The sequence below is a fragment of the Channa argus genome, chromosome 8, assembly GCF_033026475.1.
Source record: "Channa argus isolate prfri chromosome 8, Channa argus male v1.0, whole genome shotgun sequence".
Taxonomy (NCBI): domain Eukaryota; kingdom Metazoa; phylum Chordata; class Actinopteri; order Anabantiformes; family Channidae; genus Channa; species Channa argus.
The window spans coordinates 12,907,857-12,927,594 of NC_090204.1; the positions used below are offsets into that span (position 1 = coordinate 12,907,857).

General features: G+C 40.8%; 1 protein-coding gene across 28 annotated transcripts in view; it reads right to left on the minus strand.

Moving 5' to 3' along the window:
* Positions 1-19,738, minus strand: part of adgrl2a (adhesion G protein-coupled receptor L2a) — a 93,487-nt gene that overhangs the window by 22,267 nt on the left and 51,482 nt on the right. For all 28 annotated transcript variants that reach the window (XM_067512726.1, XM_067512722.1, XM_067512721.1 and 25 more), the window contains exons 5-7: positions 12,659-13,459; positions 1,116-1,415; positions 265-368 (exon numbers count right to left, since the gene is read on the minus strand). In XM_067512726.1, the coding sequence (XP_067368827.1) occupies positions 265-368; positions 1,116-1,415; positions 12,659-13,459 (1,205 nt within the window). The remainder of the gene's footprint in view (positions 1-264; positions 369-1,115; positions 1,416-12,658; positions 13,460-19,738) is intronic.

The following is a 19,738-nucleotide window of genomic DNA, read 5'->3' on the forward strand; positions in this document are numbered from 1 at the left end:
CTGTTATTATATCTGCTGATGGATCTATGGAACAGAAAACACTGTTCATTATTTTTTTCAGTATTTTTAAACACATACCAAAGTCACGCCAGAGTCTTTTCACAGATGACAAATGCAGCTTTGACTAGACTGACCAAGGTTAAGGCCATCTTTACGATTACATTGAACTTGTTAGGACACATATTATTTTTTTCTATCCCCTGTATGTTTATAAGACACACATTCCGCTTAGAGGAAAAACAGTGAGGCAGAGCTCATACAAACCTTCTGGGCTAGTTGGTTTACCCAGTGGGAGGTACAGTTGCTGAGATCAGGGCCCTTTGGGTGCCAGGCCCCAGTGGAAAGGACACATAAATAAGAGGCCGTGCCTGACAGGAAAAACAAGAACACAATAGTCAAGTTCAATCAAGTCAAATCTAATTTATTTTCCAATAAAGGCAACACAGGACAAGGACATACAAAAAAAAAAAAAAAAGAAGAAGAAAGCGCACACAAACAAACACATTTACTTTCAAATTCACAATTTTATGTAAATTCATAAATTCATTTATACAAATCTTAAGCCACAGTCTGCTTGTTTGTTTTTTCACCACTTTACTGTGGTAAATCTGTTTGAATGCCAACAAAGGACAAAATAAACTGAAATTGTTGGGTACAGCAAACTCTAAACATTCACCAATTTTGTTTCTGCTAAATCATTTTCTGAAACATTTTCAGCTCGTTGTGCCTGTTTTTGCTACAAAGTCGTAAACTTTTTTCCTCTTCCTAATTAGCCCCGTGTCTGATGAACTCAGAGCACTAACACAATTTCACACACACAATCTAATAAGGGATGCACGTCTCCATGCAAGCTCCAGGAGAGACAGCTGAGCCTGCTTCACCGCACCGCAGCCTCTCCGGGCTGCTTTATCGTGTTTCGACCTGAAATGACACACCTAAACCCTAACACGGTTATAAACCGTCAGCGTACCCACTGAAGCTGGTGCTTCTGAAAGATCCCTGTATGCAAGAATATCAGGCAGATTACCAAAATGAGGGATGTTGTCTCGGGCCGCTTCAGGTCACATTGAAAGCAGCAAACACACAGCCCTGAGTGGAGAGGGAGCCCTGTTTACCTCGTGTTCCTTTGGGGCAAGGCCGCTCCACGAGCATGCCCCTCTGAGTCTGAGGCCACACGATGTCTCTTTTCTCAGTGGCCTCGCAGAAGCGCTGATCTAAAGGGAAGGACTCAGGGGTTGGAGGGGAAGTAGTCTGTGGAACCACAGGAGGCAGCTTCGGTGCTCCCCTGCTGCCCTCCTTGTGCCCTGTTGTGGTGGTAGTGTTGGCCACACCCCGGTGCACTGTGGTTGTTGTGGTGGTGGTTGTAGTTCTCTGAGGCTGAGGGGAAGTGGTGACTTCTAACTGTGGTGGTGGAGCTGTGAAGAGAGGGAAAGGTTTTATGTTTGGGCAGAGCATTGTTATGTCATGGTGATCAGGCCAGTGGGGAAAAACAATGCTTTTATGATAGATGGGGTTTGACTCTCGCTGGAATCCATATTTATCAGTCTTTATAATAACACGATGCAGCGCTGTGGATGCAAAAATAAAAACAAACAAATGTTAGTTTGTCCTGAGGTTGCAATGTAAGGTCAGCTCATTAGTGTGGAACCCCAGGTGCACATAATGTGGATTATATCAAGGATCTTATCCCAGTGTGGCAGGTATTCAAAACTTGACCTTCTGGTGTGCAGATGCCTTCATGTGCCACTAAACCTTAACGGTGCCCCCCCGTAAGCAACGTTTTTTTTTTTCTCCACTTGTTCAACAGTGTAATGCTTATACATCAAAGTATCCTGTTGTGTAAATTGCTGCTAAGTGCTTTGTGCAACAGGCGTATTTGCCTTCCCGTTGACTATGGCTTATCCAAGGCACTCAGTCTGCAGCGAACAAGACAATAATTACAGTAACATCCTCTTGCCTGGCAATCATTCTTGCCTGGGAGATTTTGTGGCATGGCTGATTAAATTTCACTAGAGCAACCCAGAACCTGAATGTGTGGCCATGGTGCCTGAACATTCATTTTACAGTTGTTTCCTTCAACAACTCATACTCTGATAAAGCAGGTGTGCAGTAACTCATGCAATGCCTCGGGCAAAAACAATATGTTTCAGTCCTGGGAAAGGAGAAAATAGTGCACTCCTTACATTTAACATGAGCCACTAAGGAGAAACTACGAAGACATTTTTCATGTGATACACCAGAGAAGTGTGAGTAGTACTGTAATTACATTTCATAAAAGTCGAACATGAGGCAGTCTCATAGACGAAATGTTGATAAACACTGGCTATTTGATAAAAATCTTCTCCTCACCATCCCGTGCAAAATAAACGTACCAGCTCTCAAGTCCCCACCTCAGAAGTAACAAAAAAAAAAAACCAAAAAAAAAAAAAACTTGGTGGTTGAATTTAAAAGAATAAGCTGTATTAATCAAAGGAGCCCTGATTGGAATGCAACGTGAATACTGAATCTAATCACATTTGAGTGCGTTGATTTCCTCCATTAGGCTGCCTGTAGAGCATGCAGAGAATGTGAAGAGGTGCTGTTACACTGCTCGAGCTGAGCACAGTCAGTCTCAGTAGTACAACCACTAGTGAAAACATCCAGCAGACAGACTGACGGTGAGTCAGAGGCAGGACAAGAGAGATAGAATAAGTGAAAGGGGGTGGGGGGGTGGAAATTAGACATACAAAGTGAAGACGATGACAGAAAAATTCAGTAACAACGTTGCCAAGCTGGAGAAGAAGAAGACAGTTTCTGTCTTCCTGTGGACTGGAGGAGAGGCAGCCATGCAGCTGGAATAAAACGCCTCCACATCTATTGCCTCGATTGGATAATGCATCGCACTATCCTCACCCCCTCAACACACACACACACACACACACAGACACACACACACACACACTGCTACTGTCATTCATAGACCACACGGTGAGGATCAGAGGCTTCAGCACAGTTGAGCTGAAGGGAAATCACCTTTGAGTCTGACCACTACCTGTGGCTCTATTGACCAGAGGTGATGACTCGGTGTGCTCCCACCTGGTTCGGGCGATAGAACTACATACACACAAACACTCGCACGTGCAAGCAGGTGCCATAAAGGTGTACACAGTTGACTGGCTGTTCTGACACTTTTTTTGACACAGGCAGATTTGGCTGGCCGGCTGGCTGGCTGGCTGGCTTCACCTCAGCCTCCTCTTCTCTCATTCCTCCTCCCCTATCTGTATCGTTTTACTCAACACAGTGAAATTCTGGGCTGCACGGCCTGTCACAGCAGTTGAGAGACAACCCATGGTGGGAGAAATGCTGGTCTTCATTCTGCACCAATACCCTTTTATTCTTATAACCCTTGTTTCTTCATGACTCACTGGGAAGACGCACAGAGGTGAAAGCAATAGTTACCAAAGAGAAAACAAAATGTTTGCAAATTTCTGGTTTAAGTTCCCACACTGCAGCATGGGCCTTCATTTAAAGGAAATGAACGTTTCTTTTTAAACATCTGGGTCAGGGTTGATTGGCAATCTCCCAGAATGTTCTCAAGACACCGTGGGGCCCTTTGTAGGTTTCTCCTTTCCAAAATATGGTAGATCATAACGATAAGACCCCAGTCTCCATGGGTGGGAAGCTCAGAATCCAGACAGAAATAAAATGAAAACGGATCGTTGTTCGGCAGCATGTTTTAAGATAAAGGTCTTGTATCTACAGGCTATAAATCAAAGAGGCATCTGCTGTAATCCAAGCACATTCCTTTAGCATGTCAGCTAACAACTGTATCTTGTCTGCACCCCTCACTGAAGAGGGCTGCTTGTCATGGTTCACTGGGATGTTGAGCTCTAGTTACAACATGTGCAAATATATGTCTTCAATGTTCTTAATGTATTTAGTTTGTTTGCTTTTCATTGCTGCCCACTATCAGTGGTAAAACGGTGGTGATAATTAATGTTAGAGTCAGTTGATAATGGGATTGGCTTTCCTAAAGCTGCGAGAGGGATTGCCCCATAGCGAACTGCATATCTTTGGCTTTAGGAAGGGGATGTGAGGTGGATTTGCTGAGCCAGTGTCTGTGCTGTATGAGACAGGAAAGCTGTGCTGGCATTGCAAAATATTTTAGTTCTTAGTGTGTGCCGCCATAGAACATAGCTGTACATGAAAGAGCTTCATTAGCAAGAACCATTATGAAAAGGACATAAATAAAGGGGGTAAAATAATCCTTTTTGGGAGGTTTCAGTTCATGTTTCTGATGCAAACTAATCGTCTTTGCTGTGAATAAAAAGAGGCTAATGTGAATGTAGGCTTTCCAGAGAGGTCCCTGCATAGACAATGCAGCTTCTTTGACCACTGCTAACCCTGTGTACATAGCATGTCGGCCTGTAATCCTGCCAGCAGCACAATAATCTTATTACCTTTATGCCATAGCTAGGTTTAATTTAATCTAATGAAAGCTGGAAGGAATTAACCCAGAAGTATTAAAATGGACAATCCTCAAGGCAGTAACGTCTTCACAGAGATGTCTAGCTGGATAAGTTTATAATTCAAGACTGGGATGGATGGGTATTGATCTGCTGCAGCAGCCTTTTCCATACCTTTTGTGATTCATAACGCAGACTAGATATTTCTGTTTTCCACTGTGGCAACACATGCCTGACACCACTGAATACCTTTCCTGTGCAATATTCCTTTGATTATGACAAAAGAAGCAAATCCCAGGTTTGGGCTATATAGTAAAACCAAGACAGGATCCTTGATTATTATGTCTCTCCTGCACTCAGCCCAAGGGGAACCTTCAATTAGCTGTTATAGCGTGTGAGTGCACAGAGTGATATTCTCCAAACTACTGCCAATAGTCGGGACAGACTTATTCATGACCTCTTTGTGTGATCTGACGCCCACACACTGTTGCACTTGAATGTATCTCAGTGGTTCTGTTATTACCACTGGGGTTAGAGGTCTGGGATTGATGACAGACAATGAGACGAGGATCCAGGAGAGAAGCACGGCTTGTCGAGTGTTGTCAGAGCATATGCATACATAGAAGTTCTCAGGAACACACACACACACACACACGTGCCAACCCAGATGAGACTTTACCAGCACTCAGTAGTCATGCCGGGGTGACAAATGAAAACCGACAGCGAGTGTGTCTTTTATATTATGCTTAATGGCTTCACTTTCAGTAGGCACCGCATGGTCGTTCATCAGAGTAATGTTTCATACACATTATCAGGTGCTGTTTATCTTGCAGAGGAGGAAAAAATTGTGAAGGAACACACATTTAGCATTTGTTTCGGCTAATTGGCCATATAAAAAGTTAAGAATTATTGGATCTCACTCGTCCCCTCCTCTATCCCCTGCCCTGTCATGGAGCAATCTAATGATGATGTGAAGAGATGCTGCTTAAAAGATTTACCTCTCCTATTTTTGTGGGAGACTAACTTTGTGTTATGGTAAAGGAATCATGTCTTCTGTGAAATGTGGCTCCCGGGTGGTGATCACATCCTCACAGAGAAAGAATAAGTATGTGGAACTTCAAACAATTCAAAGTCTGTTATTGCGATCAGAAGGGGCCATGCTCACTCCTCGTGAGGGGACCAAGTCAATCTACTGGATGAAAAAATAAACGAATAACCCATCAGCTTTCAAGTCGTTTGCCACAGAGCGTAAGTTAATTGAAATAAGGTGTTGAACTGTGAAAAAACGTGTAAATTATTTCCTCCACTAATGCTACTGCTGATATATCTCTGTTGCATGAGACGTGCATTTCAGTCTGTCCTCTCTGGATTCAGCCTTGCTTCCAAGTTCATATGGAAATCGAGCTGTTCTTGAGTATGAAATAGTGTGATGATTTATAATACATTTGTGATGCATTTTGATATCTACCAATAATAACAATAATACACAAAGGAAATTGGATTACACGTCTCTGCGATGCATTCGTAGCAGTGGAGGGGAACACGGCATATGATTGCTTGTGTATCAGCAGTAAATATGAAGAAAGCTGAGTGAAAATTCATATAATTTCCCACGAGTCATGTCCTTGTGATGGTGTGTACAGTATACGTCCATGTCTTAGGGAAAAAGACCTAATAGCTGGATTATGTTATTTACTGCTGTCTCCAGTATATTGATTCGTATTGATTCATATGGGCACAGGGAGACAGGCAGAGTGCACTTACTCACATTCACACGTAGGCACAGTCATGCTTATAAACACATGTACATTCATATGCATCCTCGCACACAAAATGACACCAAAGTATAGAGAACAGACATAGCAGCTGCCAGACTACAGCCTGCTTTTTTTCCCTCCTTGCAGCTTTCTCACTACTGTACGTGCCTCAAATTTCAAGCATTAACTCTAAGTGTGCCAAGCAGACTGATATTTAATGCCATGCTCACAGGAGTGTGTCTATTTCAGGGTTGTACACACACACCCACACATACACACCCACACACACAGATACACATCTAAGAGGTAGCGCATACATACTACATGCATTCATATGTGTACATTAACGCTGTTTTGCTTACAGGCATGCAAACCCACATATGCACAGATTAGGATAACACGTGCACACATAGACACAAATCAGGGCTGTGTGACATAAATCTCCTCAAAGGCATGCGTCAGGGAGTGATGGGGGACCATTGTGATGACTGAGTAATAACTCTTTTACTACGCCTTGTTTCACAGGCTGACTGTAATCAAACAAGAGACTGTGGATCCCCTTGGCTATAGGGCTCAGTGTAACCACAATCACACCCCTCCCTCTCTCTTTTATGTAAAACAACTCTTTGTGACATTCTAAATCACAACCTCGAGTTTTTCTGTTGCCCGCATACTTGTATGCTGCCGGTAGACATCATCTGACCCCACCGGGTACAGTAGTTTAACATCAGCGGGTAAGACATTCCTGGAGCGGTTGAAACTAGCAGCTTGGAGCTATGAGAAAGCATTATCCTGAGGTGAGTTTCCGGATGAGGGGTGAAATGGTCTTCTTCGGCCAACAACTGGCCCTCATGTCTCACGGTGCTGGCGGAGCAGTAGAGACCACGATCAGATTTCGGAGGAAACAGGTGACCTCCCTGACCTCATGTGCTCAATAGCCTTTGCTGCCACTAGACACTGGGTGGTTAGGTATTATCCCACTATGTGATATCAAAGACACTGTGAACACGTCTGTAAATCCCTATCGTGGGATTTCCCACCTTTTATCACCCCAGTTAAATTTACCCCTGCGTTACAACGAAGAATACGACCAGTGGGTCATGGTGTAGACAGAATAACGTCACACTATATCATAAAGTTCTACATTTGAGCTTCCTGGGAGATGTAAGGAATGCAAACGAGCATATTGGGGAACACTGTACACCAGCAGTATAGAAAGTTCTTTTTTTGCTACAGATATACTTCCCATTAGTGCCATCCCAGGATGTATTACTTGTACGTTCTATGCTACCAACACAAAGGCCTCCAAAAGTTAAAGGTCAGCTCACTTTAGGGGATCACCCATTCTGAGATGTGTTCTGCCAAATGTTGTGTACACTGAGGATTTTGTCTGGTTCTTTCTGGCCAGTCTTGTGTAGTAGTCAGTCAACATCAGTCAACATCAGTGTGATCCTGACAACAACCAGCAGGAATCTAGGTTGGGATGTGAGAAAGGAGCAAAAGGAAGACACTTATAATGACAACTTTAACATTATATATTTTAGTTTTCAGGAGTTTAGACTCGTGTATTTAAAACTAAGTCAATTTTTTTAAATCTGTGTTTTCATTGTAATACTAGTTCTGAATACTACAACTGTGTGTGTATGACTCCTGATCTTCATGTGAGTGATGGTCATAGTTATGTGCATACATATTTTAGGTTTCCCAAAGGCACAACTAAGGATTTACACAAATCCAGTCATTTAGTGTACACTGCTCTCTCTGGTCATGATTTGAGCAGTCTGACCTACACTTTAGCCTGACTTCAGGAGAGAAGGCAAACAGATGTGTCGACACAGAGAGAAATGCAAATATCCCGATGTAAGACAAAGCTCGTGTATGACCGTGAAGAAGTCGTTCTAAGAGGAACCATGACAGTCTGCAGGCAGAACGAGGGAGAACAGGAAAAACAAAACGGGGGAAAAAGGGAATGACAGACAGAAACAGCAGGGCAGAATGCAACAGATAATGAAACAGAGAAACAATGAGAAAGAAGCAGACAGAGAAAAGAAACAATGAGAATGAGAGTATGACAGGAGGACAGAAAAACAAAAACAAAAGGGTGATTTTCCACATCAATACCCTCTCCTTTTACACCGCTGTGTCCACTTGGGCAGCTGACAGGGAATTGGGGGAGAGGGAGGAGAGAGTTGTTGTCAAGCCAAACAAACAAATTGGCCGTTTTTAACACATCCCGATCCTGTACCAGTGGAGAACATGTAGGAGGCAGACGTCTGCTCCATTCTACCTGACCATGAGAGGACTGTGAAAGCTTGATGTTGATGCTGAATGTATCCATATCGTGCTCTCCCATTCTCCCTCTTTGTGTATCTGTAAATGTTGCCATGCACAATTTGACCTCTATGTAAGCACTGCAGACGACAGGAATGAACCATAGTGGTGCTTATTAAAGCGCTGTATATTCATCAGACTATAAGAGGTAGGCTCTCTGGGGTGACTGCTAATGCATGTGACTCACAGCCATCTGTAACAGCTGAGGATTTTTGCATTGTGAAGCACTTTCGAACACACAAACTACAGGGCATTGTTTTGACCACATGCAGAGTTTTGTAAGCTAATTGGCAAGTGCATCAGTGAGCCGTACCTTATAATTTCATACAAATTGGGTCATTCTCTTCCTTACGATCCCCACTTGCAGATGTATAATTTGAGAGCGCAGCAAAGATTGAAACTGTATGCAAATGTATTGACATTTGAGCAATTAAAGAGGAGGTCTTGATTTGTGTGGGTGTTAACTGCAGCGCTGGGGGCTTTTATACGGAAGTGATTCAGAATCTAATTTTGCAACAGGGGATAAATAAAAGGTTTCCGAGGCTCACCTGTGTCCCATAGAGGCAGTGAATAGAGTCTGTTTGTGCATACTTCTGTTAAAAAATAGCTTTTGATATGCTTACTCAGTGGTTTGAGGCCACATATCAGAACTTGGCATGAATAAATGCTCCACAGAAATGGGTGCATAATGAGTTTTCTCTGGGAATACCTCATTTAAATCAATTTAATCATCTCACTTACAACATGCGACAAAGGAATATGTCTTTTATGAGCTCCTATATACAAGAAAGAAAACGTGCGTGAAGCGGCGTGAAGTCATGGTTAAATGAGTGGATTATTGTGCTGCTGACCAAAGCCAAAAGAGAGACTTAGTGACCCATTTAATGTCCACTTCCAGTGGAGCCGCTTGTTGGATGTGACCCCATCCACTTCCCCATAATCCTACAAGAGATGATCTTTCCTCAACACGAGAGATGTTATTGGACTTGACAAGAACCCAAATGTCTGCCACAAAGGCTCTCAGCATCACTTTGATGTGATTGCATTTCATGACGGAGCGAATCAAGTTGTTTGTTGAGAAATTGGGGGGAAAAAATGGAAATAGAAAGTGTAGTAAACAGTGGCAAATTCATAAAATATCAGTCATACTACTGGCATCTACATTGTTGACCCTTCCTCAGTGTGCACTTTGAGAATCCCTTGAATGAAATCTGTGGTTATGTATAAAAAAAAGCATATCATAAGCAATTAACACAGCACTAGCATCTTCAATAAAAATTACACATGCTCTGTTGTGCTGTTTTTTTTTTTTTTTGCATATTAAGGTGCGGAACCATCATGTGGTTGGGATAATTTGAGCAAAGCTGAAATGTTATTTTATGTTTCAGTTTTCTACTATTTTATGCTGCTTAAGGCACCTTCAACTTTTTAACACCACAAAAGAATCCTTATAGTTTGTTTCAGCGCCTAGTGAAACAAGGCGCTGAAACAAACATCAAGACATAACAGAGAGGGCGTCTGATGACAGCCAGAAAAAAGTGCCATCATTTATGTGTCAACTAAGCTTTGTGGGAGGACAAGTTTATTGACATCTTGATGATTTTCCTAGACCATTCTCTCCTGATTCCATTGACTACCATCAACATACACTCACTGGCCACTTTATAAACTGGTACTAAGGTGTCCAAAGTGTGCGAAGGAAATATCCCCCGCACCATTACACAACCTGGACTGTTGTTACAAGGAGGGATCCATGCTTTCATGTTGTTTACACTTAATTCAGACCCTACCGTCCAAATGCTTTAGCAGAAATCGAGACTTATAAGCCCAGGCAATGTTTTTTCAGTCTTTCATTGTCCAATGTGGAGAGCCTTTGTGAATTGCAGTCTTGGTTTCCTGATCTTAGATGACAGCACTGGCACCCAGTGTGGTCTTCTGCTGTAGCCCCATCTGCTTCAAGGTTGGACATTTCCTGTGTTCAGGGATGCTCTTCTGCATACCTCAATTTTAATGCTAATTTGAGTTGCTGTTGCTTTTTTATCTGCTCAAACCAGTCTGTCCATTCTCCTCTGACCTCTGGCTTCAACAGGGCATTTTCACTCAGACAACTGCGGCTCACTGGATATTTTCTCTTTTTCGGGCCTCTGTAAACCCTAGAGATGGTGTTGTGTGAAACCCCAAGTAAAGCTCTTGTTCGTGGACAACTCAGGACACCCTGTCTAGTACCACCATGGCAAATTAAAGGTCACTAAAATCACATGTCTTGTGCATTCAAATCCTTGATTTAGACTTCAGAAGATCATTTTGACCATGTTTATGTGCCTAAAGTTGCTGCCAAGTGATTGGCTGATTACATATTTGTGTTAACAAGCAGTTGAAGAGGTCTAATAAAGTGGCTGGTGAGCACATATTAGTCAGCAACAGGACCAGACTCATATCTTAAAGGTGGGTGAATAGAGAAGCCTTAAGGACAGTACTCCAAGAGTGTGTTGCTAAACACAATCTACAGGAGAGAAGTTTGGGTGTTTGTGAAGTCTGACTGTAAATGATGTCTCATGGATACAGTCACACAGGTGCAACAAACACAAAGTACTGGGATGAGTTTTTTTTCAGGTCTCTGATTTTGGTGTTATTGGTAACTGGGGTCCATTCAACCAATGAATAAATCAATAAAGTGTGCAGCCTGTCTATATGCAGTTTATTCTAAGGTGAAAATAAGGCCGTTTCGGAGGCTTCTCCTTGACTGCCCAATAATAATAAGTTTACTGTGTAAAAAATATAAAGGCATGTAAGGACATGCTCGCATTTACTTTTATTAGATAACAGAAAAGGAGATATTGTGGTCATTTTTACAGCGACTGTTTAAAACATTAGTCAAAATGAGTTCGCTTTAAATTCCATGTATGAGAGTGTGAAATTATTTTTTGGACATGACTAAAATAGGAAATTACATTTTCACTGGGACATATTACAGCTCTAAATTTACTCCTAATATGCAAATATTTAATTAAAAAAAAAACTTCAAGCTTCAAACATGTTATTCAGAGTTTGAAAAATAAAAACATTTTTATCTTGTTCCCCATGATTGTTGCAATTTTCTACTACTGTGAAAGCTCTGCATATTAAATTCTGCTTTCAAACCGGGACTATGTTCCTGGTTACTGTCAAACTTGCCTTGGTCTGGCTAAATTGATGCTGTCCCACCGGTTGAACCCAATTTAGCAGCCCCAGCCCATGTCCTATCAATACAAAAGTGGGCGAGCAAACACATTAATAAATATTGAGCTCTTGGATAATCTGTGGAAAACTTGCTTGACCTCAGCGGCTCATCACTGACTATGTTGAGTATTACGTGGATTTAGGACTCTGGGTGTGGAGGGGATTAGGATAATTACTGTTATTATATTCTCAGTGAAAGGACTATAGCAATCCTACACTGGTCGGCCCTCAAGTTTTGACAGTTAAATTAAAAACATACAGTGTGCTACTGATGTGACCCTGGATGATTAATCCTTCTCTTTTGTGTTCACTATCACTTTATTATACAAAACCTTGAATCCTTATACTCTGCTTGCACAGTGTGGCATTTTTTTTATTGCTGATGGAGATTTGGAGTTTTTTCAGCATCGCTGGGGGAATGATCTAACCTTGCCCCAGGCCAGACTTTACACCTGTCCAGGCATGTATGTTTCCAGAGGTGAGAGTATATCCTTCTCTCCCTGTGTTACTCTCTGTAAAAAAAAGGATATGCTAGCAGGGGTCCCTCGAGCCTTAGCACCAGGGACTCAGGGAACGCTCGGATGGTAAACCTCTCCAAATCCTCTAGATACTGATCCCTTATGATATGGTAACTGGCTTCGAGGTGTTGTTTACCACAGAGCCCCACTCACTTCACCCCCCCGAGATGCTTCCCTACACTCCAAAGCTTCCGTAACATATCTAGCACATATTAGATTCTAAATTAAAAATCAGTCAGCTGTGACACTTGATACATAGATGGGGAATACCAAAGAAAAGGAATATGAAAGCGTACTTGACAGCAACTAAAATCATTATTTCAGCAATGCAATTTAACATTGTAGTCTGCAGAAGAAATTATCGGGTGTTTAGGGACTGGGTTCTTACCATGTGCTGGATCAGGTGGGCCAAACTCCAAATTGTACCTCAGGATGTAAAAATTATTCCACACATAAAGCTGGTTGTCTCGCGGATTGTAATCCACTGCTGCAATGTACTGGTACTGGTTGGGAAAGTGGATATCAACATATTCCCCTCGGTTCTGTTTGGTATTGTAAATGTAATCGATGAGACTCTTGCTGACCTCGCTTTCATTGTCTTCGTAGGTGGAGCGGACCACATACAGTACTCCACAAACCATGAAGGCATTGGAGGCTGAGCGCTTATCATAGGCCGTGTCCCAGGTAGCCTCAAAACGTAGCGTGTAGGGGTTCAGCTGACTGATTACTATCATGCCGTTGTTCTGCTCTGTGGCGTAGATGACCCACAGCCCATTCTCATCTACCGCAAGGTCAATGTCTGTTTTGCCGCCCCACTTGTAGGGCGACGTGTCGTGGTAGTTAGCATTATTGATGATGGCCTCACCACTTTTGATTCGAGTCCGCAGGTCAAACTTCACAATGTTGCGGGTACGCTCCTTGTTGAAAAACACGGCTCCATCGTAGACCACAAAACCCGTCCCATCCACCCGGTGGGGCAGCTTGTAGGTGATTGTTTGCCGGGCGTTTTGGAAATCATCCAGGGAGGAATACTCAATGAGAGTGTCTGTCCTGTAAGGAGTCCAAGGCATGAAGTAGATTTTGTCACCAGCTTGCAGTGGATCTTTGCACCAGGCACCAGCTTGTTGCTCCGCTTCAAACAGAAAGGACGGCTCGCCAACGGCTTTCAGAGTCCCAGGACAAAGAAAAACTAGTAATGGGAAAAGAGTAGAATAAGAAACGTACAAAGGTTAAGATTTGAAAAATAAAACAATGCAAAACTATATGTAATATCAATGTAATGTCTAATGTCTTCCTTTTGTTTACAGGTTGTCCACGAGGAGTGGGGACAAACACACATTAAAGAGTGGCCAAACAGTACTAAACAACTATAGCCAATATTCACAAGCAGTAAAAGTATTTTGGTTTTGTGCATAGAAAGAAAAAGAAATAGAAACATTATTATGCATTTTTTTTAAATTATAAAATGTAGTCTGAAACAAAAAGAAGCTTGGCCTCATTGACATTTACTGTTGGGAGTAGAACACAAATGAGGGGAAGTAGAACAGAAACAAAACTTAAAAAAACATTTGGTCCTGTGAAAAAAAACCAAAAAAACCAAACCAAAACCAAAAAAACAACAAAAAAACAAATGCAGCCAACTAAAGTCACTTGGCAACAGACGGGAGAGGTTATGAGAGAGCAGGAGTCAGCATTCTGCAAAATGTTTGTGTGTGCTTAGATGTGTCTTGGTTACACCACCTTTTTTTACATTTTATACCTGAGAGGCTTGTCATTACGAAGTGGTGCAAATGTCACAACCATTAAAATTTAAAAAAAAAAGTTTCAGTAAGAGTCTCTTGAGATGTTTTGGTTGTTGCTCTGAGGCATAGGAGGCATAAGAATCAACAGCGAAAAGAGCAGCAAGTGGTCAGGTGAGAATAATGGGGAGAAGAGTGAGAGACAGGGGGGCTTGGATAGCAAAGGGACAGTAGAAATCAATAGCTTGGAAAAAAAGGGCCAAGAAACACTGTTACCATGGCATGCTATGGAAAAGGGTTGGAAGCCAGGCAATATGAGATTCAGCTGAGTAGCAAAAGCACCCAGAGAGAATGAGGAGAGGAAGTCCCTGTGGACTGCAGCCAATACGCCCCCATTTACATCTTTTGGCTGCTTGTGTGTTGTCTTTTTATGGCCAGCCTCACTTCCCTTGTTGCACTACACTGGCCGTTAACATTAAATTTGAAGGGATTCTGAAGATAACGTCTGCGATGGGTTTGTACTGGCCACCATGGAAAAATAGGTAGTTTACAACCAGATGTCACAAAACAAGGAGCTAGGGTTCGGATTGTGTCTGTTATTTACCTTTTTGCTCCACTTCTATTTTAAGCGTTGGAAGAGAGAATGAAAGGAGTGCAAGGGGAAAAAACAGATTAATATGAATAAACTGTCATTGCTACGGTTATATATGCAGAAACACGTTATGAGACATGAACAACAGATACAGGTACACCTATTCAGAGAAATCAAGAAAGTTATGAGAAAAGTGCCATGCAGCCGCCAGGTCCCTGTCTCAAAAAATGGGTCAGATTAGAACATCTATAATGGTCTGATCACACTTCCAAGTTTCACGATCCATAGCACAGTGGTGGGTGGATTTTCCTAATGGACAACCAAGCTGCCCATGAGTATGTGCTATCACCGGTGCCACAACTTCAGTTCCAACTTCTCATTCAAAGATAAAGAATGTTTGATTTTTGTTTGATACATAGGACATGTGTAATTCATGTCAGAAATAACAGACAGTTCAAGATAATGCTCCATCTAGCTATACTGTAAATAGTGAATATTATTATAGGTTAATGAACATATTTTCTGATGCCACTGTGGCTCCATCCTACATCAGTAAATTGTGATGTATCACTTTAATGAAATATGTGAAATATTATTGTACTTTACATGACTCTAGTTTAATTAAAAAATTAAATCTAGTTACATTAATGGTGCTCTCTTAAATCCACCCACCACCATAAAGCATGCTTACTTGTAATAAATAAGACATTTAACATTTTTCTTTTCTCATTAAAAACATAATTTTAAGTAAGTTGATGCATATTTGCTCTATGTTTACTAAGGGTATATGTTCTTAAATATTATTAAAAAATAAATAAAATAGAACATTGATGAACTCTGTTGATGAACGTTGCTTTTTGAACCGACAAACCCCATTTCCAAAAAAGTTTGCAAGCTCTCTAAAATGTTAATAATAAGATAATATATTAATATAATAATATTTCTTTATTATTAAATATTATTATTATTATTATTTTGATTGTATCTTTTGCACAGTGACAACATATGAAATACTGGCATTTTGAATTTAATAACAGCTTGCAATAGAGTGTCAAAAAGCTGGGACAGGGGCATGTTTAGCACTGTGGTACATCACTTCTTTTTTTAATTTTGGGAATTGGGGAAACCAGTTGCTTTAGTTTTTATTTAAATGTTTTTCCTATTCTTGGTGGATTTAGGCCGCTTCTTTATTTTTGTATTTTTCACCTCATCATAAATATTTTCCATGGGTGACAAGTCTGACAGTTTAACTCCCGGACTCTCTTGCTACGGAGAAACGTTGCTGAACTATGTGTCGGTATGGTTTTACATTGGTTTGCTCAAATAAGAAAGGCCTTCCCTGAAAAAGACTAAATCAAGATTGCAATATATGCTGTTCCTAAACCTTTATATGTCATTCAGCAGCTTCACAGACATACAAGCTACATATACTCCTTGCAATAATGCAATCCCACACCATCAGGGATGCTGGCTTTTAAACTGTGCATTCATAACAAGCTGGACAGTCCCACTCCTCTTTAGCTTGTTGTATGTAGCGTCCATTACTTACTAAATAAATTTTAATTCATTAGACCACAGGACAGTTTTCTGAGCTCAGGCTCACAAAAGGCGACATCATTCTTGGATATTTGGGTTTAGACAAATATAGCATATATACTATAGAATATTTCACGATATTTGCCTTTATCTGTGTTATCAATACATTGCAACTAAATATCTATATTGTCCTAAATATATTCTCCTAACTGATCTAAAGGGAAACTAATCTTGTTTAGCATTATGGCTCCACCCCAAAATCCTTGTGGTGGATGTAATTGATTTAAGACGGTCAGATTAAGGTCAGTTGCATCTGTCAGTGGAGAAGACATATAAAACAAATGGTGGAGCACATCAAATCATGGATGCCATAGAGTCTCTAACCCTAAAGACCTTCATCGACTAAACTCTCTAAGTTTGGACCCACTTTGAATTTTACACTGACATAACACTTGCAACACAACTACATTTGTTGTTTCCTTTCTGGCCTTTATCGTGGTTTGACTGTAAAGATGACAAATAACCTCTGCCATGTGTTTTCAACCCACACACATATTCATGTAAAATTTGAACACAGGAAGCAATATGTGAAGTGTATGAAGTTGGAAACATTTCACAGAAACTTCTACAGCTTTGTACATAGGCAAGAGAGAACAGGGAGAATGTACTGCCCTCACCTGCGACAGGTGGGCTTCAAGATGCTAACTTTACAGGACAATCACAGTTTGTTTGTTGGTGAGAGTGTAAATGCAAGCGTATGTTCCCCAAACTGGAGCACACATGAGGGCCCTGGAGCTCCAATGGCACGTCAGTCATCAAGTAAAATCTTGCAATTTAAGCACCGTGTTTTAAAAAAGGCTGTATCTCCCACACACTTATCTATATTCATGAGAACATATTCAGGGTAAAGCCAAGACTCTGAAAAATGCACATGTTTACAGAAAACAAGTTAAATGTGCTAGTGAAGATGTGTTTTCCTCTTTAATAAATGCTGCACAATTTAGTTAAAAAATTTTATTGAAAAAAATGTCTTCAAGTTTATGGCTATTTGACAGCTGTCTGTTTTTCTAATGCACTTCATTTAATGTACAGTAAATAAGCATCTAAAGTTACTATATCTGACCACTTTGTGTCTTGCAAAATATCAGGTGTTGCTTGCGTTGTGTTATTTCATTATTGTGGAAAAATATCATGACTATTGTATTGTAAGTCAACTGCCCCTAATGTAGAGTTTTACCTTCTATTTGTGAATGCAGTAATATCATTTTTTAGAGATGTTCCTGAGCCCATCCATACATCCATCTATTTTTTGTAACTGCTAATACTGTTCAGGGGCATATGGGTCTGGAGCCTAGTCCAGCTGTCATAGGGCTAGAGGCGGGGCGCAACCTGAACAGGTTGCCAGTTTATCTCAAGGCCAATATAAAGACTTACACAGACAGACAACCATTCACACCTACAGGCAATTTAGAGTCACCAATTAACCTAACATGCATGTCTTTAGACAGTGGGAGGAAACTGGAGTACCCAGGCAAAACCTACGCATGCACAGGGAGAACATGCAAACTCAAGACGGAAAAGCTGCAGCCTGTCGGCGGATTTAAACCGGGGACTTTTTCGCTACGAGGCAGCTGTGCTAACAACTCCGTCACGCTGCTGTTCCTGAGCCCATGCCGTGACTTCCACTACAGAATCATGTGTCTCTTTAAGGCAATGGTGCCTGAGGGCTCAAAGATCCCAGTCATGTATTACTCGTTTTCAGCCTCGTCCGTGTCCTATACAAATTCCCTGAAACTGTTTAATTAATTTTCCCATGCAATCATCGACAGAGTGATGAAACTCCCATCCTCACTTTTGAAAGACTCAAATTGTCAGGGATGCTCTTTTTATACCCGATCACTATACTGTTTATTTGCCAACCAACATGTGAAAAATTCTATCAGGTGTAATTTAAGCATTATAAAAATTTTCTTTTGCTGCCTTGTCCCAAACCTTGTGAAATATGTTGCTGACATCAAGTGTAAATTGAGAAAGCATTAAAAATACATTTTTAAATCATTTCAAATGATTTGAAAATCATTTCATTTTACCCAGCGTCCCAACTTTTCTGGAAATGTGGTTTGGATGCAACACCTGACTAACATCTGAATAATAGGAAGACTTTTACATTATAATTTAATATTATGAAGTCATATGCACAGAGAAAAAAACAACCTAAATATGGAAGGAGTAAATGGAGGTGTAAATCACTGGAGCAAAATACATTAATATAGACCATGTGCACTCACTGTTAAAACACAAGTCCATTATAATTTAGCCAACACGGACAGATTCAAACAAGGCACTCTGAAGTGCAGCTATGCTAAGAAGCATTACCCAGTCCATTAATCTGAGCTGTCAGTCGCTGATTTAAAAGAAAAAAAAATCACAAGACTTAAAAAGTAAAAAAAGATGCCAAATGCCAAAGCACTGCATAAAGGTCACCAAATTGTTTTTAAATGCAACAGCAAGACTGAACATTTCCAGATAATTATTCATGACAAATTTACAAACTTAAATTTAACAAATTAATCAAAAAAGACATTTCTCAGGCTAGTCTGAAGTCTAGGTCAGATTATAAGCTAATTTCAGTTTAGCAACTGGCTGCATTGCTGATCATTTAGCAAGGTGTTGAGAAAATGTAAGGGACTATTAGAAGAATTATTACCAAAATCTTAAACAGGTTACACCAAAGGTGCTGTTCAGTGGCAACTGGACTTGCTTGTAGTTCTTGAGAACATTTAATCTCTGAACCTGAAGGCTTCATCAGTAAAACCCGCCTATAAACTTCATATAAAGGACTTCATGATCGTCACTCATGTGACTCCAACAACGTACATGGATGCGGACATCTTTAGAAACTACAGACAAGTCCAGTTGCTGCCGAACAGCATGTTTGGGTTGTTCTGAAACATATTTTACATGAAAAAAGAAAGATTTACCACTAAGGGGAATTGATTTAGACAAATATTCTATTTGACATTACTTAAAAACCTTAATAATGTTAATTTCACAATTGTTAATTTCACAATTGTAATATCACAAGTAGAATTGCACACGTCGCTTATTCTGCTTCGAGCTACAGTCCGATTGGTTAATGGCAGTGTCTTTTTTCAGATTTTAGTCTTGGAGGGCTTTTCATAAATACTCTTTATTGCAACTCTAACGCTTTAATTAGTGCAGGTTCATATGTGGACTGGAATCTGTTATAATGATTTAGTCTGACCTAGGCTTCAGTGGCCACAATGCAGTGGAAACTAGAGATTCAGAGGGATCCATAAATGAATGCACGCCATTCTGCAGAAGAAATTCAAGTGTGTTGCAGCTAACTAAGAGATCAAACACAGGTAGGAAGCAAACAAATTAACAACAGTTGAGTTATCAGAAGCTGCCTCAGCTGCATAAAACAGAGGAGGCGAGACGATGAACAAAGAGCGATGGTGTGAAGAAAATCTGGAAAGAAACGGAGAACACACAACGGAAGACCTGATGACGTTAGTAGAAATGTAAAAATAGAAAGGGCAATCAGTGTGATCAGAAATCGGGCAGGGGATGAGAAGAG